Source organism: Pipistrellus kuhlii, unplaced genomic scaffold, assembly GCF_014108245.1.
Source record: "Pipistrellus kuhlii isolate mPipKuh1 unplaced genomic scaffold, mPipKuh1.p scaffold_m20_p_3, whole genome shotgun sequence".
In the NCBI taxonomy this organism is placed as follows: domain Eukaryota; kingdom Metazoa; phylum Chordata; class Mammalia; order Chiroptera; family Vespertilionidae; genus Pipistrellus; species Pipistrellus kuhlii.
The window spans coordinates 83,214,005-83,236,455 of NW_023425529.1; the positions used below are offsets into that span (position 1 = coordinate 83,214,005).

The 22,451-nt window shown below is 37.8% G+C and overlaps 1 protein-coding gene across 14 annotated transcripts in view; it reads left to right on the plus strand.

Annotated features, from left to right (window-relative positions):
- The window catches only part of ERC1 (ELKS/RAB6-interacting/CAST family member 1), a 411,084-nt gene that overhangs the window by 190,498 nt on the left and 198,135 nt on the right, over positions 1-22,451 (plus strand). For 11 of the 14 annotated variants that reach the window (XM_045588384.1, XM_045588388.1, XM_036459228.2 and 8 more), the window contains one exon: positions 19,514-19,645. The exons of the other annotated variants lie outside the window; for them this stretch is intronic. In XM_045588384.1, the coding sequence (XP_045444340.1) occupies positions 19,514-19,645 (132 nt within the window). The remainder of the gene's footprint in view (positions 1-19,513; positions 19,646-22,451) is intronic. 14 annotated transcript variants of the gene reach the window in all.

The following is a 22,451-nucleotide window of genomic DNA, read 5'->3' on the forward strand; positions in this document are numbered from 1 at the left end:
AAGAGGTTTAGGGGACTGGGTAAAAAAGGTGAAAGAGTCAAGAAGTACAGATTGTTAGTTACAAAAAAGTTATAGGGATGTAAAGTACAGCATGGGCTATATAGTCAATAATATTATAATAATTGTATATGGTGCTGGGTGGGTACTGGAAACATGGGAGGGAATACTTTGTAAAGTATATGATTACCTAACCACCATATTTTACACCTGAAACTACTACTAAATAATATTGAATGCAAATTATAATTGAAAAAATAAAATTAAAAAAGAATTTAGCTCTGTATAATTAAATTCTGTTTTAAATCTGTGTAGAGACAAATAAATGTTGACCCCGCCTTTCTGTGAACATTAAATATGTTCATTATAACTTTTTTATGTGTATATGTCAAAAGTTGTGTTACAGTGCAATTAATAGAGTAATTGCTTGTATGAAGAACTGAAATTAGGTAAATCCCAGCAGCAAGAGCCTCTCAAATAAGGCTATGGAAACATGATTGTAGGTGATTTGACTGATTCTAATCTGGGGATTAGAAAATCTCTCATTGAAAGCCTACTCATCTTTTAGTTTCAAATCAAATGCTCTTTCCTTTGTGAAGTCTGTTAAATCCTCTTATTTTAACCTAGAGGCCCGGTGCATGGATTCATGCACTGGTGGGGTCCCTTGGCCTGGCCTGGCCTGTGCCCTCTTGCAATCTGGGACCCCTCATGGAATGTTGGACTGCCAGTTTTGGCCCAATCCCCCCAGGCCAGGCTGAGGGACCCCACCAGTGCACAAATCTGTGTACCAGGCTTCTAGTATGCACATAAGATCTTTGGTTAATTTCTACCTACCCTCCCCTTTCCCCCTCTGAGATTCATCATTCTGTTCCATTATTTTCATGCCTATGCATTGAGCGTCTGAACTTTGGTGGTCAGTGCATGCCATAGCTACTGGTTGAATGGTAGAATGGTCAGACAGTTGCTTAGGCTTTTATATATATAGACTAGAGGTCTGATGCACAAAAATTCATGCAAGAGTAGTCCTTCCTTCCCTCAGTTGCTGTCACTGGCTTCCCTCCTCTGGCCAACTGTGGGTACCCAGGACCCGGGCTGGCTTGCTTTGGGCTGCTTGCAGGCACCCGGGACCCTGGCTGGCTTTCCTCAGGCTCCAGCTTTGTCAGGAAGGATGTCCGGAGTGACATCCAGAAGACGTTCAGTCTAATTAGCTTATTACCCTTTTATTATTATAGATTAATCACACCCTCTGTTTTAATTCCATTAGAGTTTATTTCTACTTTGATTTTAGGTCTTATTTTATCTTACTCATATTATTTTCTAACTAGAGGCCCAGTGCAAGAAATTTGTGCAAGGTAAATCCCTAGGCCTCGCTGGTGATTGGGGCCAATCAGGGGCCATTTGGGACTGCGGGAGGTTGGCTGGCTGGCCCCGATTGGGGCGGATCAGGGCATCCAGCTGGGGAGGGGTTATAGGAGGGCTTGTCTTGGCCCCATCTCACCCAGTCCTGATTGGCCGGACCCCAGCAGCAAGCTAACCTACCGGTTGAAGTGTCTGCTCCCTGGTGGTCAGTGTATGTCATAGTAACTGGCTGAGCGGTCAGCTGCTGAGTTGGACACTTAGCATATTAGGCTTTCATATATACAGATGATTTTTTGTGTTGTTCTCCCCAGGTACTTGGGTTTGGGAACCATGTCTTGGTACTTTGTACATAACTGGTTCTCTAGAAAAACTTTAGTTGCATTGATAAATGTCAAGAACTCTCATTCACAAACATCTTAGACTGGCCTTTGGAGTTACCCATTTTCTAAACCAGTTAAGTACAGTTGAGTTTTTATCAATGTGGGGGTTAGGGGCATTGACACTCCCACGGGTTGAACATCCCATAGAACTTTTGATTCCCCCCAAATTTAATTGTTATTAGTCTGCTGTTCACTGGGAGCCATACTGATAACATAAACAGTTGATGAACACATATTTCGTATATTTATTATGTTTTCTTACAATAAAATAAGCTAGAGAAAAGAAAATTTTATGAAGAAAATAAAAAGGAATAGAAAATACTGTTTATTAATACCATAAGTTCGTGTCATCTATTTAGAAGATGAATTGTCTCTCTTTGCATTCATGACATATCTGACCTTTTCTTAGTCTTTTTTGGGCTTATTTCTAGGATGTACAGTTCATCTGCAAGTTTCTACAAATTGTTGCAAATTGCCAACATTTTTCTAATATATTTATTTTTTAAAATCCACATATGAGTGGATCCAACAGTTTAAATCTGTGTCATACAAGGGCTAACCAATAACATAAACAGTGTATTTCTAGCCTCCTTTTTAAGTGAGCTAGCCAACTAGCATAGCTATTCTATTCTGGGTAAGCTGATAGTGTTGGTATTCCTTATATACAGTTTATTGGTTTCCTAATTAATTTATGCTCTTCTGCTTATGCAGAATTTTTTTTTCCTATAGATTTCCAGTTTTGCTACCTAAAGACTCTGGTTTAAAATGAACCTTGGTTGATGAACTATATCCTGTTCTTGTTTCTGTCTTCTTGATTGTTCCTCAGCCTATATGTTTAATTTAATTTAATTTTATAATTGCTCCTGCATGATTTACTAATTCTTCCATTTTCTTCGTAACTAGTTTATATTGGCTTGTCTATTAAATTTTAAATTTTCTTTTTTTTATTTTCTTAATGTTTTGCACAGGTAAGCTGTTCATTAACTATAGCTATAATTATTGTTGTATTATAAATAACAAATAAAATTTAAAAATTTAGTTAAAATTTAGAAAAAAATTTGATGTTATTACATTTAACATTCTAATGTTCTCTAATATTTCATAGGTTTCCCTTTAACAAAAGGTTTCATATTTTAACAAAAGAAATATCCTCTTCCCTCTGTTGGGAATATTTACCTTATATATTTTTATATTTTAAGCAATAACATTCACTTTGTCTTCTGACAAAACTACCAAGTTTTGGTCACATTTTACTAAGACAAGGCAGACTGGACTAGAAGCATGGCTCATATTAATAGTGGTTTGGTATTTTGTTTTTATTTATAACAAAGATAAGTATCTGAATTGAATCTTGAGGGAGGGTACTGTCAGAGAGATTAATGGGACTGCTGAAATAACACTTGGGTCTTCTGAGACCAATGATGTGAAGAATATAATTCAAAGGAAGTAAAAACAATAAGAACAGAGATAGGGGAAGCAACTCTCTGTATATGAATATTGCCTTAGATGCAGAATTAGCAAAACATTTGTTTTTCTTTCAAATTTGATTTGATTTACTCTATCTACAATTTTTTTTTTTTTTAATTTTGGTAAGATATTTGTTTTTCCTTTTTGAAATGCCACCGTGGCAGGTAGGCGGCAGACCAGTCGGGGCCTGCCTGCCAGAGGGAAGGGACATGGCATGGGATATTGGCCACTGGCCTGAGGAGGGAGCCGACCCTTAGCACCCCTAGGAAAGGGCTGTGTCCATTGCCACCCACCCCTGGTTCTCCTTCCCAGCCCTGGGGGCTGTGGGGAGGAACCACAGGAGGTTGGCACGCTGGGGGAGGTTGATTGTGGGAGCGCACTGACCACTAGGGGGTAGCTCCTGTGTTGAGTGTCTGCTCCCTGGTGGTTAGTGCACGTCATAGTGACCAGTCATTCCAATTGTTCTGGTCACTTAGGTTTTTATATATATAGATTGATTTCAGAGTGGAAGGGAGAGGGAGAGAGAGATGGAAACATCAATCATGAGAGAGAATCATTGATCGGCTGCCTCCTGCACACTCCCTACTGAAGATCAAGCCTGCCACCCAGTAATGTGCTCTTGACCAGAATCGAACCTGGGACTCTTCAGTCCACAGGCTGACACTCAATCCACTGAACTGAACCAAAGCGACTAGACTTGGTTTCTTTTTAACAGACCTTCTCCTTGACCTATTTAAAAATTTAATCTTATATAATTTCTCCCTTTTAAATTCCTTTTTTCCTTGGCAAAACAGGAATTTTCTTTTTCTTTATTATTATTATTATTATTATTATTATTATTATTATTATTGTTTGAAGGATTACAAATAGTACATATGTCTCCTTTTTTTCCTCTTGACCTCCCCCCAGCTTTCCCTCCCCCCCTCCCCACCGCCGCATATGCCTTCATGTACCTCCCCTCGCCCCCCATGTCTTGTATACATTGGTTATGTTTATATGCATGCATATAAGTCCTTCGGTTGATCTCTTACAGCCCCCCCCCCCCAACCTCCCTTGCCTTCCCACTATAGTTTGACAGTCTGTTCAATGGTTCTTTATAACTATTTTCCCCCATTTTTTTCTTTAAAAAATCTTGCCGCTACAGACTAAAAATAAACATATAATAACAAAAACCGTTTGAGTCCCAATAAACAGTTTTCTATCTAGAATATGGGCATGGGTAGGTTTTTATGGTATTTTCAATCAGGTATTAAATGAAGTTAGGATTACACTGGAGAAGTGTTTATATAAACCAACATCTCATTTTACAACCCTGTGGGAAGTTGCTAAAATTAACTTAAAAATTGTTTTTCTACAGGTGAAGCACCTACTCAGATTATTGTCAAGTATGGAACCTTTTAAAGCTTTTAGCTCAAACTGTGCAACTCTTTACCATTTAGAAAAATTACTTTAAAAAAAAACTCCACAGTTTTGAAATATACTTTTAGATACATTTCTCTCTGGACAAAACTGTTTCATTTGATAGCCAAGAAATTTATTGAAAGAGTGTTTGTTTATTTATTTATTTATTTACTATTTTTATTTATTTTTAATCTTCACCCAAGGAGTGAGGTTATTTTTTCCATTGATTTTAGAGAGAGTGGAAGGTAGGAAGGTTAAGAGGAGAGAGAGAGACACACACAGCAGGTAGAGAGAAAAACATTGATGTGACAGAAACACATTAATTGGTTGCCTCCCACATGCGCCCCAACCCAGAATTGTGCCCTTGACTGGGAATCGAACCCTAGACTCACCAGTTCACAGGCCGATGCTCTAACCATTGAGCACACAGGCCAGGGTGAAACAATGTTTATTTTTATTTTATTTTATTTTTTAATATATTTTATCGATTTTTTACAGAGAGGAAGGGAGAGAGATACAGAGCTAGAAACGTCAATGAGAGAGAAACATCGACCAGCTGCCTCCTGCACACCCCCCACTGGGGATGTGCCCACAACTAGTGTACATGCCCTTGACCGGAATCGAACCCGGGACCTTCAGTCCACAGACTGACGCTCTACCACTGAGCCAAACCGGCTTCGGCGAAACAATGTTTATTGATAGTATTGATGTGTAGCCTGCTCAGGCGTTTCCTAGAGTTAAGTTTAGCATTATTCTGTGGGAACTTTTGGCCACATCTTTTGAGCTTATTATAAGAATTCTCACTATAAAATAGTGATTAAAGTTAAAATTGGCAGGAACATTCTTTGTTCTGTAAGTACTATGTTCTCATCTCAGTGAAATGAAATGGTTTAATCCTTTTCTTTGTACAATATTATTGTGGAAACTCCTCTCTTGCAATTGGAAAGTAAGATCTCCAATAAGATTCTTATTATTTTTAAGAGAAAGCAGAACCAGACATCATGTATATATACATACATACACTGAGTGGCCAGATTATTATGATCTCTGAATGTAATGAACTAGAGGCCTGGTGTATGAATTCATGCATGGGTGGGTTCTGGCCAGCCTAGTCAGGGGGAGGGGACATGGGCAGTTGGCTGGCCTGCCTGCTGGTTGAACTGCCAGTTGAGGGAACAGTTTGCATATTAACCTTTTATTATATAGGATATACACTGAGTGGCCAGATTATTATGCGTTCAGAGATCATAATAATCTTGCCACTCGTGTGTGTGTGTGTGTGTGTGTGTGTGTACACACATATATATACTATAGAGGCCCTGTAGATGAAATTCATGCACTGGGGCGGGGGCGGGTGTTCCTCAGCCTGGCCTGTGCTCTCTCGCAGTCTGGGATCCCTTTTGCAGTCCAGACCCCTCACTCCTTACCACCCACCTGCTTGCTGCTCCTTATCTCTTGGCTCACTGCTCCTTAGTGCTGCCACAGAGGCAGGAGAGAGTCCTGCCACCAAGTCTTCTTCGCTAGCCAGCTCCTGTGGGAGCGCACTGACCACCAGAGACAGCTCCCGTGTTGAGCATCTGACTCTTGGTGGTCAGTACGTGTCAGAGCCACCAGTTGTTCTACCAGTCTTTCTGCAGTTTGATTGATTTGCATATTAGGCTTTTATTATATAGGATATATTCCTTTTGCTAAGACCTCAAATGCAAGAGTTAATCAATTTATTATTTTAAGTAAAAGGTTAATTTGGAGGTTTTTGGTAAAGACTTTGAAAATGTATGCTTATTCTTTTTATAAGTGTACCAACCAAAGAAGACATGTCCTAAATTAGGCAAACCTCATATCCTTGCCCAAGTTTCTGATATCCAACTATCAGAATTTTCAAGATTACAATCTGGCTAGTATATATGGATTTTTTTGTACTAGGTGCTTTGTAAAAGTCATTTTTATATAGCATCATTTTATGTTTTTTTCCATTTCTTTAATGAAATGTATCTACTTTTATTTTAACTTTGATCGTTAAAATTGAGGTTATATTAGAGTTCTCCTGCAACTGGGGTAGATATTTGAGGGACAATAAAGAGACGAGAGGAGAAAATATTTTAATTCAAATAATTTCTTAAAACAAAAATATTTGATGTGTAACCAAATCTATCTCTGGGGACAGCTAGCTTTCTTTTCTTAAAAGTGACTGCATCAGACTCTCTCATCGATGTTTCTTTCTTTTCTTTTCTTTTTTTAAATATATTTTATTGATTTTTGTACAGAGAGGAAGGGAGAGAGTTAGATAGTCAGAAACATTGATGAGAGAGAGTCATCGATCAGCTGCCTCTTCCACACTTCTCACTGGGGATATGCCCGCAACCAAGGTACATGCCCTTGACCGGAATCGAACCCGACCCCTCAGTCCCCAAGCCGACGCTCTATCCATTGAGCCAAACCGGTTTCGGCTCATCGATGTTTCTAACTCTCTATCTCTCTCCCTTCCTCTCTGTATAAAATCAATAAAATATATATTTTTTTTTTAAAAAGTGACTGTATCAGTGCATGTGGCTTCAAACCTCTCCCCCCAACACACTAAACATCTAATTGAATTCTGACAAGTTGAATGATTTTAATGAAATCTTCTGCATGTGTATGTATTCTTGGGGGATGGGGAAGAGGGGGAAGAATAAGCAGTGGGGTTGAGGGTGGTAAAAACATTACTGTCTCTTTACGTTAAGGATAATGGATTGCAGTTAAAATTAATTTCTTTTAGAATATGTTCAAGTCTCTCTGATAAGTGGTGTTTTGTTTATTCCAAAGGAAGCAACTCTTAAAATGAACCCAAATAAATGACCTTGATAACCATGACTGAGTCAGAGTTGGGAAAGGGATGAGTGAATGTGGGAAGCTATAATCTTAGATAATGGATGGAATTCTACAGTGACCTTTCCACTGATGAAAAGGGAAACGCTTAATAAGATCTGACATTAAGAGATTTTTAAAAATGTTACTATATTATTGAACCTTTTTTCTTTTAATTTTGAGGGAGATGTCGGAAGAGAACAAAAGATTAATTTTTTATTTGCTGTTTTCCCTTTTGCCTTTACATTCCTTATTGAATGTTTGATTTGAAAGAAAGGCAGTGGAGACTAGAATCTTACAGCTGCAATGGTATGTGGCTTAATGTTCCCAGAGCTGATGTCAAGAAGTAAAGTTCAAAGGAGTGTATTAGGGGAGTAGTATTATGGGATTTGCTAAGGGGTCCAGTCTTCTTGTTCATTTGCCTGAGTTAAGTCATAGTTATAGCTGTCACAGCTTTTTGCCTAATCTCATGAATATAGACATTTTATTTAAGGATATGAGGAATTCTTTAGCAGCTTCCCGGTTTCTTTCTCTCTTGCACTCTGCCATTCCCCCAGAACTAGTCACACAAACCTGTTTTGATCTCTACTTTGTGGGTGAAGTGATCTCATTTGACCCAGTTAATAAGTATACTTGGCATTAATAAGTAGATTTCCGTACCTGATTCAGTGATAGGAAAACTGTGTATGTTAGCTTTGATGAGTACAAACTTAATTTATAGCTGTTGAAATAAAAATTTTAAGGTATTGCTTTTGAATGATTTAATTAATGATTTAGATTTAGATTACTGAGCTATTTGTAATGGTAGAGCATGTTTCTTGCGGTCTCCAGATACCTTTGTTTCTGTGGCACATAGTACGTATCTAAATTTGGGATTGCTTGAATTGGTTAAACAGAGTGAACTGTCCAAGTTAAGCAGGTGGATGATATTGAAGTCGTCTTCTCTACTTAGTCTTTTGCCCCAGCCTGCTAATTTAATACTTTTGCTTTGAAGTAATGAGTGCTAGAACATTGATTAACTCCAAACAGAATTAATAATAAGAATAATAATAAGAATAATTCTCCTTGTAATTTTAATTAGACTCATTTTTTGGCTAAATTTTTTACTCCCCCCCCCTTTCACTTTATGAGTAGAATAAATTATAATGAAAATTAATGAGGAAACATGAATCTAAAGAGAGTCTTTACTCATTTGGGCCGATAAGGCTATGAATATTTTATTCTCATATTTTCTTAAAAAATGGCTTGACTCCCAAAAGAAAGGAACGTCACTAAAGTATTCAGACTAAACTTATTAATACACCTCTTTCTATAGCTTTTTACTATAAACTTGTATAGCTTTCTAAATATTTGCCAAATAATTTTTTAATTGAACTTTGAATGATTGGCCTATCATTGAGCATACCTAGTACTGAACTATTCATGAATTAAATTGAATGTAATTTTTATCATAATTATAAGAAAACATCTCTTAGTAGAACTCAAACCAATTGTAAATATTATTCTGAATAATTCCTGAGAGAATGCATATTTTGATGAATTCATATTCAGTGATATGCTGATCCATATCTCAGTTTTGCTAAGTCTCCTTAATATTTTTCTTTTACATTTTATGTATGTTTGTGTTCCATCAAAATATGGTGTTATGAAAAATAGGTAGAGGCAAAGAAGCATTGAACAAACTGTCAAACTACAGAGGGAGGGATGGGGAATAAGAGATTAACCAAAGGACTTGTATGCATGCATATAAGCACAACCAAAAAACACAAGACACTGGGGATGGGAATGAGGCAAGTGCTGGGGGTAGGGGAGGACAGGAGGAGGTCAATGGGGTGGGGGGGGGGGGAGGAGACTTAAGTACTACTATTTGTAGTACCTTAAACAATAAAATAAATAAATAAATAAATAAATAAATAAATAAATAAATAAACACAGTATATAGATATATACACATATATAGTATGTATGTACTGTATGTGTATCTATATATAGATATACTATATCTATATATCTATATCTATATCATATATATATCTATATATCTATATCTATATCTATATATTATATATTGTGTGTGTGTGTGTGTGTATGTATGTATGATGTTATGCCATAGCTGGTATGGCTCAGTGGATACAACATCAACCTCTGGGAACTGAAGGGCCCCGGGTTTGATTCTGGTCAAGGGCCCATGACCGGGTTGCCCAGTAGGAGGCACTCATGAGGCAGCTGATCAATGATTCTCTCTCATCATTGATTTTTTTTTTTTCTCTCTCTCTCCCCTTCTTCTCTGAAATAATAATAGTAATTATATGGTATCATTGGGTTCCATTTTAACATAATCTCATAACAGCTGTGTCTTTGAGGTAAAGGCTTGTTATAGTAACAGATTTTTTCCCCCCTCAGAAGCAGTTTTGAAAATCAATTTGCTTTGATATTCCAGTTTCCTTGTACTGGAGCTACACACTTGAGTACTATGCTAACCAACTTCTAAGATAGCCTCAAATCGTCCTTATCATCTGGTATTCATTCCCTTTTAGTCCTCTCCCACATTGTGTCAGAATTAGTCTGGGTGAACAGTAGAATGTCAGAAGTGATGGTATGTGACTTTTGAAGCTAGACCATAAAAGATGTTGACGCTTCTGCCTTGCTCTTTTGGATCACTTACTCTGAGGAAAGCCAGATGATCTGTCACAGTGATACTCAAGCAGCCCTGTAGAAAGGAAGAGAAAGGCCCCTTGCCAAGAGCTATTACCAACTTGCCAACCATGTAAGTGGAAGCAGAGGACTGAATTCTGGCTGACATCTTGACTCTAACCCCAGTAGAGACCCTGGAACCAGAATTGTTTGGCTAAGCTGCTTTTGAGTTTCTGACTCATAGAAACTGAGAAAAAAAATGTTCACTGTTGTTTTAAGCTGCTAAGTTTTAAGGTAACTTGTTATATAACAATAAACAACTAGTACAGGCACTTTAATATCCTAAGTATTAAAGTGATTTGCCAAATACTTGAATTTTTTTCACTTTAAATTCACAATTCAGTTTTTTTCTGTTGGTAGAAGGGTGCTTTTGAATTTGTTTTATTAATATTACCACCGCAGTAATTTTCACTGCTGAGGATTGTTAGAGCTATTGGCAAAGTTTGCCATATGGATTCTCACATAGGTAACTGATATTTATGTGTTAATAGATTATGAACTAAGAAAAGTTATGAAACATGATGTGTTATAGAGACTTTTATGGATATATCTCATATGTAAAAAAGTATTCTTGCTCTAGCAGTGTTGTCCATAAGAAATGTTAGCACACAGATAACTTTGAATTCTTTAGTAACTTCATAAAAAAAAAAAACTAAAAGAAAACTGATGACATTAATAATTAATAATGTTTTTTTAATCTAATATGTCCAAAATGTTACCATTTCAACACATAATGTGAAGCTTATTAATGAAATATTTACTTTTTTGTTGTTGGGGCTAAGTCACCAGAATTTAGTGTATATTTATAGTACATCTCAATTTGGACTAGCCACATTTTATTTTATTTATTTATTTATTTTTTAAAATATATTTTATTTATTTTTAGAGAGCTAGAAACATCGATGAGAGAGAAACATCGACCAGCTGCCTCCTGCACACCCCTCACTGGGGATGTGCCCCCAACCAATGTACATGCCCTTGACCGGAATCGAACCTGGGACCCCTCAGTCTGCAGACCAACGCTCTACCACTGAGACAAACCGGCTTCGGCTAGCCACATTTTAAATACTGAGTAGCCAGCTGAAACCGGTTTGGCTCAGCAGTAGAGCGTCGGTCTGATGACTGAAAGGTCCCAGGTTCGATTCCAGTCAAGGGCATATACGTTGGTTGCGGGCACATCCCCAGTAGGGGGTGTGCAAAAGGCAGCTGGTCGATGTTTCTCTCTCATCGACATTTCTAACTCTCTATCTCTCTCCCGTCCTCTCTGTAAAAAATCAATAAAATATAATAAATAAATAAATAAATAAATACTGAGTAGCCACATGTAGCTAGTGGTTGTCATGTTCAATAGCACAAATAATGAATTTAGCTGAAGTTTAGAAAACTTCATTCCAAACTAGCAGCAAATCAATAATGCATATAAATTACAGGAATGATTTTCTCACACTTAAGTTTAACATGCCATATCTTAGCTTTGGTTTGTATCTACATTTGGCTCCAGTAAGTCATCCTTCTATTTGCTGAATGCCTCAGAACCTTCAAACCTAAGGGATATTCTATGGATAGAAGGGATTTGGGATATTCGAGGTTCTATGTATATTTGTTTAAGATCACAGGCTCATAATGGCATGACTGCTTCATGATTTAACTTGAAGACTGCTGAATGTGGACTTTTTGAAAGAGAAAGTATAGTTTAGACTGTGAAGTACCTACTCTGGGCTGTACATGGTATAGAAGCACTTCCCAGGGATTTCAGCACAAACCCTTTATTTTCTAGAGCCTGGGCCTGAGAGCAGAAGTAAACCAAATCTGTTCTGTTTCACAGTTTCTGAAGTCCAATATTTTACCACTCGACGTTTTGTTGGCTCACACATATTCAGAGAAGCTGTGATAACTGTCACTTCTATCCAGAGTTCAGGCATGGAACAGATTAGAGATTTTTCTTTATTTTTCCAGAGCTTAAAATACTTTATTTTATTTACTTTTAATTTTTTTTTTTCTTGTCTAAAGTTTTACATATGTCTGCTTTCCCCCCGATTGATTCCCCCACCATTCCTACCCTGGGCAAGGCCCCACCGCCCCGTGTCTGCGTCCATTGGTTATGCTAATGTGCATGCATACAAGCCCTTTGGTTGGTCTCTAATGCCCTCCGCTCCCCAGCAATTTGTCTCTAGATCAGTCTATACTTGTTCATCAAATTATCTTGGTAATTATATCCCATATATGAGTGAGATCATGTGATGTTTATTTTTTCCAAATGGCTTATTTCACTTAGCATAATGCTCTCCAGTTCCATCCATATTGTTGCAAATGGTAAAAGTTCCGTCTTTTTTAATAGCATCATAGTATTCCATTGTGTAGATGTACTACCACAGTTTTTTAATCCACTCATCTGCTGATGGCACTTAGGCTGTTTTGTATCTTACCTATTATAAATTATGCTGCTATAAACATCAGGGTGCATATATCCTTTCTGATTGGTGTTTTCTTATTTCTTGGGATATAGTCCTAGAGGTGGGATCACTGGGTCAAATGGAAGTTCCATTTTTAACTTTTTAAGGAAACTCCATACTGTCTTCCACAGTGGCTGTACCAGTCTGCATTCCCACCAGCAGTGCAGGAGGGTTCCTTTTCTCCACATCATCCTCTCCAGTACTTGTCATTTGTTGATTTGTTGATGATAGCCATTCTGACAGGTGTGAGATGGTACCTCAATGTAGTTTTGATTTGCATCTCTCGGATGATTAGTGACTTTGAACATGTTTTCATATGTCTCTGGGCCTTCTGTATGTCCTCTTTTGAAAAGTGTCTACTTAGAGCCATAGACTATTTTTTGATTGGATCTTTTATCTTCCTTTTGTTAAGTTGCATGAGTTCTCTGTACATTTTGGAGATTAAACCCGTATCTGAAATAGCATTGGCAAATATGTTCTCTCATGCAATGGACTTTCTTATTGATTTGTTGATGGTTTCTTTTGCTGTTTAGAAGTTTTTTTATTTTAATATAGTTTCATTTGTTTATTTTCTCCTTAATCTTCATTACCCGAGGAGCTGTGTTTGTAAAGATATTGCTACGACATATATCTGCTATTTTGCTGCCTATGGAGTCTTGTAGGATTTTTATGGTTTCCCATCTTACATTCAAGTGCTTTAGCCATTTTGAGTTTATTTTTGGGTATGGTATAAGTTGGTGATCTAGTTTCATTTTTTTGCATGTATCTGTTCAAATTCCCCAGCACCATTTATTAAAGAGACTGTTTCGTCTCCATTGTATGCTCTTGCCTCCTATGTCAAATATTAATTGAGCATAAGGGCATGGGTCAATTTCTGGGTTCTTTGTTCTATTCCATTCGTCTATATGTCTGTTCTTGTGCCAGTACCAGGCAGTTTTGAGAACCGTGGCTTGGTAATATAGCTTGATTTCTGGTAATGTGATCCCTCCAACTTTGTTCTTCTTTCTCAGGATTGCTGTGGCTATTTGGGATCTTTTTTTATTTCTAATGAATTTTTGTAGAGACTCTTTAGATCTTTGAAATATGTCATTGGTATTTTAATGGGAATTGCATTGAATGTATAGATTGCTTTGGGTAGTATGGGCATTTTAATGATGTTGAGTCTACCAATCCGTGAACATGGTATGTTCTTCCATTTGTTTATGGCTTTCTCTATCTTTTTTTTTTTTTTTTTTTTTCAATATCCTTAAGTTTTCCGAGTATAGGTCTTTTATGTCCTTAGTTAAGTTTATTCCTAGGTATCTTAATTTTTTTTGGAGCAATGGTAAGTGGAATTGTTTTTTGTTTGTTTCTCTTTCTGGGAGTTCATTATTTGTGTATAAAAAGGCCATAGATTTCTGGGCATTAATTTTGTATCCTGTTAACATTGCCAAATTCATTTATTATGTCTAATAGTTTTTTAATGAAGTTTTTGGGATTTTTCTATGTATAGTATCATATCATCTGTAAATAAAGACAGTTTTACTTCTTTTCTAATTTGGATACCTTTTATTTCTTCTTTTTGTCTGATTGTTATGGCTATCACTTCCAGTACTATATTGAACAGGAGTGGTGAAAGTGGACATCCCAGTCTTGTTCCTGTTCTTAGGAGTACGTAATTGTTTTAGTTTTTGCCCATTGAGTATGATGTTGGCTGTGGGTTTGTCATATATGGCTTTTATTATGTTGAAGTATGATCCCTCTATTCCCCTGTTGCTGAGAGTTTTTACCAAGAAAGGGTATTGGATTTTGTAAAATGCTTTTTCTGAATCTATTGATATGATTATGTGATTTTTGTCTTTCAGTTTGTTTATGTGATGTAACACATTTATTGATTTGCAGATATTGTACCATCCTTGCATCCCCGAAATAAATCCCACTTGGTCATGGTGTATGATCTTTCTAATGTAATGCTGAATCTAATTTGCTAGAATTTTGTTGAGGATTTTAGCATCTATGTTCATCAAGGATATTGGCCTGTAGTTCTCATTTTTTGTATCTTTATCTGGTTTTGGGATTAGGGCAATGCTGGCTTCATAGAAAGAGCTAGAAAGTGTGCCTTCCTCTTGAATTTTTTGGAATAGTCTGAGGAGGATGATTTTAGTTCATCTTTGAATGCTTGGTAGAACTCCCCTGTAAAGCCATCCAGACCAGGCATTTTGTTTGCTGGAAGGTTTTTGATCAGTGCTTCAGTTTCTTTGGTAGTTATTGGCCTATTCATGTTTTTTTTTTAAATTATTATTATTCTTGATTGAGTTTTGGGAGCTTGTACTTTTTTAGGTATATGTCATTTTCCTCTAGGTTGTCTATTTGTTCATAGTATTTTTTCATAATGGTTTGTATTTCTGTGGGATTGGTTGTTACTTCATCTCTTTCATTTCTGATTGTGTTTATTTGGGTCCTCTCTCTCTGCTTCTTGGTGAGCCTGCTAGAGGTTCATCAATCTTGTTTATCCTTTCAAAGAACCAGTTTCTCATTTGTTGATCTTTTCTATTGTATTTTGGTTTCTATATCATTTATCTCCACTCTGATCTTTATTATGTCCTTCCTCTGCTTATGCTAGGCTCTTCTTGTTGCTCTCTTTCTAACTTTTTGAGCTGTAGGGATAGATAATTTTTTAAATAATTTTTTTCTTATTTCTTCTTCTTCTTCTTCTTCTTCTTCTTCTTCTTCTTCTTCTTCTTCTTCTTCTTCTTCTTATTATTATTATTATTTATATATAGGCCTGTAGAGCTATGAACTTCCCTCTCAAGACTGCTTTCACTGTGTCCCATAGATTTGGATTGTTGTGTTTTCATTATCATTTGTTGCCATGATGATTTTTATTTCTTCTTTGATCTCTTTGGTAACCCAATCATTGTTTAGTAGCATGTTATTTAGCCTCTAGGTGTTTGATTTTTTAATTATTTTTTTATTGTAGTTGATTTCTAGTTTTATGCCATTGTGATTTGAGAAGATGCCACTCTAATCTGAGAAGATGCTTGATCTGATTTCTGTCTTCTTGAGTTTGAAGAGACTTTGCCTGTGCCCCAATATGTGGTCTATCTTTGAAAAAGACTCAGGTGTACTTGAGAATAATGTATATTCTGGGGTTTTGGGGTGAAATGATCTGTTGATGTCAGTTAATTCCATCTGATCTCATGAGTCATTGAGGATTGATGTTTCTTTGCTGATTTTTTGTTTAGAGGATTTATCCAATGGTGTTAGTGGGTATTAAAGTCCCCTACTATGACTGTATTTCTATCAATCTCTCCCTTTATATCCTCCTGAAGTTTTTATTTTTATTTTATGTATTTGGGTTCTCCTATATTGGGTGCCTATATGTTTACCAGTGGTATATCTTCTTGCTTAATTGCTCCCTTTAGCATTATGAAGTGTCCTTCCTTATCTCTTGTTATGGCCTTCACTTTTAGGTCTAATTTGTCAGATTTAAGTATTGCTACCCCAGCTTTTTTTTCTTCTTCTTTTTTTTTTCTTTCTCATTTCCATTTGCCTGAAAAACCTTTTTTCCATTCCTTCATCATCACTTTGTATGAGTCCTTTGTTCTGAGGTGTGTTTCCTTTAGACAGCAGATATATGGGTCATATTTTCTTATCCACTCAGCTACCCTGTGTCTTTTGATTGGGGCATTTAACCCATTTACATTCAAAGTTATTGACAGGTACTTGTTTTTCCACCATTTTTATTCTTTATGCCTTTGTTCCTTGTTCCCTTCATATTTCTTCTTTTTATAACAGACCTTTTAGCATTTCTTACATTTCCAGTTTGGTGGTAATAAACTCCCTTAATCCGCCGAAACTGGTTTGGCTCAGTGGATAGAGCATCAGCCTGCAGACTGAAAGGTCCCGGGTTCGATTCTGGTCAAGGGCATGTACCTCGGTTGCAGGTACATCCCCAGTGGGGTGTGCAAGAGGCAGCTGATCAATTATTTTCTCTCATCGATGTTTCTAACTCTCTAACCCTCTCACTGGGTCCACCTATTTAAAAAAAAAATTTTTTTTGTTGATCTCTTTCCACCCAACCACCCCTCTGAGATTTTGTTCAACAGTTTATTTTGTTCTTTAGATTCCATACATATGAGTAAGATCATGTGATACTTGTCTATCTCTGACTGGGTTATTTCACTGAGCATAATACTCTTTAGGTCCCTCTATGCTGTGTGAAAAAGCAAGAGATCCTTATTTTTTACAGCTGCATAGTATTCCATGATATAAATCTACCACAGTATTTTCATCCACTCATCTACTGATGGGCACTTGGGCTGTTTCTGGATCTTAACTATTGTAAATTATGCTGCTATGAACATAGTAATGCATACATTCTTTCTGATTGTAATTTTGGGTCTCTTATTCCTAGACATGGGATCACTGGGTCCACCTATTTTTATAATTTTTTTTTTCTTTTTCTTTCTCTGATTAGAATTTAGTTCTAATTCACTAATCTGATGCTTGGCTTCCCCTAACCTGCTATGTATTCCTTCCACTGTGTTCTTTATTAGTGCTATGTCATTCTTCATGGTTACTATATATTTTCGCATGCTATTGAGCATCTTTGCCATCATTATTCTGAATTCTTTGTCTTAAATTTCTTATCTCTATTTTCACTTAGCTCTTCTTCTGGAGACTTTTCTTTTTCTTTCTTTTTTGTTTGTGGTTTTTTTTGTTTGTTTATTTGTTTGGGGCTTGTTTTTTTGTCTCCCCATTTTGGCTGCCTGTTTGAATTTGTGTCTCTATACTAGGTAGATCTGCTACACCTCCCAATTTCTAGTGCAGGTCAGTGTCAGACGCTGTTTCTTACTGGCATTGAGTATTCTGTTTGGAGCTATCAGCAATCCACAGAGTGTGACTTCCTCTGCTGGGACTGGGTGCCTTTGGAAAAGATGAAGATGTGCACTGAAGTTTGCCTTTCCTAGCCTCGGGCCATGAATTAGATCAGGCAAAGACTCAAAGCCTCCAGAGACCTTCCTTGCCAGCAGTCTGTTTGTATTCAGGCTTGATTATCCTATCAACTACAGTGTGGGGTGAGAGGTTTTCCAACAGGGTCAGACAATTGCTTCTGCCTGCAGGCTGATTGTTATTCTTGGCCTCTTAATGGGCCTCAGAAACTGCACAGGGTTGGCAAAAGGGTTTTCTGGCAGGTGGGGCAACTGCCTTTCCTCTAAACACTGCCTGGATAGCAAAAGTCTGTCTGAGAAAGATATCCTCTGCAGCGTGAAGAAATGACTCAGCACAGGAAACTAGGGTGTCTACCTTTCACAGGTCTAACCCCAGAGTTCTCAACCCTGGCTTCTGCTCACCCAACTCCAGTCCACTCTGCCCTCACTCTGCTGGAGACCAAGGTGATTAGTTGCACATGAAATTTAGTGTGAAGGCCCTTTTAGAGGGTGCCTGCATTTCTAGTCTTCTCTCCCTGGCAGACAGAAATCCTGCTGCTTTTCAAAGCCAGAGAGCCTTTCTCAGTTCTGGTGCTCTGGGATTGGGAGCCCAGCTTAGGGTTTAGATCTCAGAGTTCTCAGTGGGAAACCCCATAGTTGAGATATCCCTCCAGAACTTCATCTGCTGTGTGTGGGAGCCCAGCCAGCCCTTTTGCACCTCCGCACTTTCTACCAATCTCTATGTAGTCTCCACTTTCCAACCTTGGTTTTCAGGTTCTCTTAGCTAGCCTTCAGTTAATTATTCAGGATGGTTTTTCTGTAGTTTAGTTGTAATTTCAATTTGGTCCTAGAAGCATGTACTTACTCCATCACCATTTTGGAACCCAGCATTTTATTATTATTAATATTCTGGTTCTATAGGAATATAAAGAAGAAATGCTTATAATAACCTCATGAATTAAATTTTTCATTCTACTTGAAAACTGCTAATTCTTATTCTAAGATCTTCTATCTTAAATGATCTTTTAAAGTCCTGTGAGATTTTGCTTGTTTTTCTGATTAAAATTCATAGTTACTTCCTCAAAATTTACTTTTTAAACTTGCTTAGATGATTATTGTAGTGGGTTTTGGTTGGCTAACTAAATTACTCATTCTTAGCCAAACCAGTCATTTATAATAGGGTGTGGTTTTTACTTCCAGTTTTTTCATATAAAATTAAGAGAAAACTTGGCTTTCTTTACTACAGCAGGAAAAACTCTTTTTTCATTTCTCTTTTTTTAAATTAGTTTGCTAAATAATTGCTATATGAAGAATATAATCTGTAAGATCATGCTGTTTACTTAACTTTTTCATCTAGGATTAACTTTTCAGGGAAAGAGAACATTTGACATTGAATCTTATTACTTTGGCTTCATCAGAGCTGACATTAGGTCAGTTTAGAGCACATGTGTCAAACACAAGGCCCGCGGGCCAAATCCGTCCCGCCAGGCCTTGCAATGTGGCCCGCACCGCGCTGTCATCATTGCACTCCGCTGTGTTTCCATCACAATGACAGTTTATGACTGTTCAGTAAACCATTCGGCCCGCGATTTAGGCTGGATTTTAGATTTTGGCCCCTTCTCTGATTGAGTTCGACACCCCTAGTTTAGAGAGTAGTTCAGCAGCTTTGTGCTTCTAAATAATTAAGCTTTTGTTACCCATGCTGCCCAGTGCAACAATTTTATTCACTCTGGATAGCAAGTCCATCCAGATGGAGATCAAGTCCATCACATGTTCCTCTTGCTTAATATTTAACTTGACCCTTTGCTCTTAAAAATATACTTATTCAACCTCCTTTACTTCTTTCTTCTCTTGTTTTATTTTTTCCTCTCTGATGATATCTCTTTTTTCTGGATTTACTTCTGAAGGGAAGAACATTTAATAAACAAATAGCCCTTGTTGATAAATAGGCTCTCCTTGTGTTAACTAATTAGTCTACTTCACCGAGTCTTCCATCGTTTTCCAGGACAATCTCCGTAAGAAGGATGACAGAATTGAAGAGCTGGAAGAAGCACTAAGAGAGAGTGTACAGATAACTGCAGAGCGAGAAATGGTGCTAGCACAAGAGGAATCAGCCAGGACCAATGCTGAAAAACAGGTCTGCGATTTTATACAGTTACTGGCAATGCAGCTAGTTAAACAAAAGGTAAAACCCAAACAGTGTAGTCTAGGGAAACTAAACATAATGTATATTTATATGGTTTCCAAAACACTCATCAAGTGTAAGTACTTAGACTTAAGTAAGAACTGAAATACGTATAGCTATATAAGAATTGACTTGTGTTAATGCAGAGGTCACTGCATTAATAATTAGGGACTGATATCAGTTACACTTATGTAGTATATGCTCATCTGATAAGATGAAATCAAACATGTCTGTTTGGTACAAGACCAGCACAATCCTGCTTTTAAATTAAATGGAAAGACACAAGCATTTCTGAGTTAAAGATGTTAATTTTAAATAGAAAATAGTTTATTCATTTTATACCTTGGCTTGTTCAAAAGAGCAGTTAAAGCTATAACAAGTTAAGATTAATAACAAGTATGAAAGACAGAGATATTGTGATACTTAGAGTCCTAGATCAGTATGCTCTTGAGGTGACTTGTTAAATGTCTTGTTGCTACCTAATAAAAGAGTAATATACAAATTAACCATCACTCTGCTATAAGCCACGCCCACCAACCAATCAGAGTGAGTATGCAAATTAATCCCAACCAAGATGGCTGCAGCCACAGAGAGCAGTTGAGAGGCTTGGGTTTCCCTGGCAATGGACGAAGCCAAGCTTTCCACACACCCTGGCCAGCCTAGCCTCCACTCAAGGCTACAAAGTTTCAATTATAGAAGATAAATCCCAAGAAAAATGGCGGCAGCCATGGAGCTGGAGAGAACAGGCTAGGATTGCCCCCGGCAATGGAGGAAGCCAAGTTTTCCACCTGCCCTGGCCTGCCTAGGCCCTCCACTTAAGGCTACAAAGTTTTAATTATTGAAGGTAAACAGAAATGGCAGCAGCCATGGACCAAGCAGGGAGCTTGGTTTTGCTCCAGGCTACAAAGTTTCAATTATAGAAGGTAAATACATTTCAGATACCAGGGCCTGCACTTGGGTCTCCAGTCCGCAGGCCGAAGCTCTATTCACTGAGCCAAACCGGCTTCAGCATATGCTGCCCTATATTGAGCCATGTCCCATATTTGGAATGCAGTGAAGGAAGATGTCTTCTGAACTGTGTTGGCAAAGCCTATATAATGAAGTGGCAATATGCAAATTAACACTCACACCCTCACAAGATGGCTGCCTATGACCTGGCCAGCAGGGGGGTTAGTGAGGGACAATCAAATGACTGAACAGTAGGCTGCATGGGACAACCAGGTTGGTGGTGGGGGCGGGGAGGGGGAGAGGGGCAACCAGGCCAGCAGGGGGGGAGTGGGAGCAACTAGGCTGGCAGGGAGGCAGTAAGAGGTGGACCAGGCTGGCAGCAGGCATGCAGTTGTGGGTGACCAGGCCAGCAGGGGTGCAGTTGGGGACAACCAGGCAAACAGGGGTGTGCAGTAAGGGGTGACCAGTCCAGCGGGGGGGATAATTAGGAGCAACCAGGCTGGCAGGGAGGTGGCAGTTGGGGGCAACCTAGCCAGCAGCAGGGGTCAGTTAGGGGCAACCAGGCCAGCAGGGGGAGGCAGGGATGACCAGACAGGCAGGCAGGTGAATGATTAGGAGCCAGCGGTCCAGGATTGTGAGAGGGATGTCCGATTGCTGGTTTAGGCCCAATCCCAATGCTGGTTTAAGCCCAATCCTCTAAACCAGCAGTCAGACATCCCACAAGGGGTCTCAGATTGGAAAGGGTGCAGGCTGGGCTGAGGAGACTCCCCACCCCCATGCTCAAATTTCGTGCACTGGGCCTCTAGTATAGGGATAAAAGAGAAACCCATGAGGAAATCCAGGGTTCCTTTCCATATAATTTCCTTCTGAAACTTCTTTCTGCTCAGGTTTTGTATTTCATTGAATGTGAAAGTCCGTTTCCCCACCCCCTTTTAAAAATTAAAAAATAAAAAAATTATTGGGGTGACATTGGTTAATAAGATCACATCTTCAAGTGTATATAGCCATGATACATGTATGCTTAGCACCAAAAGTCAGATCATCTTCCTGCATCATATATTTGGCCCCCTTTACTCAGTGAAGACTCATTTTGTTAAAATGAGCATAGAGTAAAATTTTTTCACTTAAACAAGTCTCAGAATTACCAAGAGTTAGGAAGCAATATCCTTAATTCAGCAGTGTTTTTATGAAGTTAAAAAGTGTGAAATGCTTTTTTATTGTATTTGAAAATGTCATCTCTGGTATAACTTGAGAGCAAATTTTTAAAATTATTATCTTATCTAAAAATATTTTTTATGAATTTTTAGAGAGGAAGGGAGTAGAAAGAAAGAGAAACATTGATGTGAGAGCAGAACATCAATTGGCTATCTCCTGCACACCCGCCACTGGGATCAAGAGTGAAACCCAGGCATGTGCCCTAACTGGGAATCAAACCAGCAACCTTTTGGTGCGTGGGATGACATCCAGCTAACAGCCACCCTGGCCAGGCCTAGAGTAAATTTATTTTTGTTGTAGCCATTTTCAAATAGATCATTGACTAAGATTTTAAAAATGCCTTTAATGTAATAAGACTTTCTCTTGTGGCTTAATAAGTTGGATTTGTTTTGTTCCAAAAGAATGTTTTTTAATGTTTTGAGAAAAGACACATCTCATTATAATTAACATTTGCACATGAGTTCTGATTTTTATTTTAATGGCTGATTTTTTAATAGTGATGCTCATTTTCTTCAAATTGCTATTTTTACATTATTTGGTTTATGTATATTAAGTGTAAATTCTTGACCTACAAAATCGTAAAGTTTTACCAATG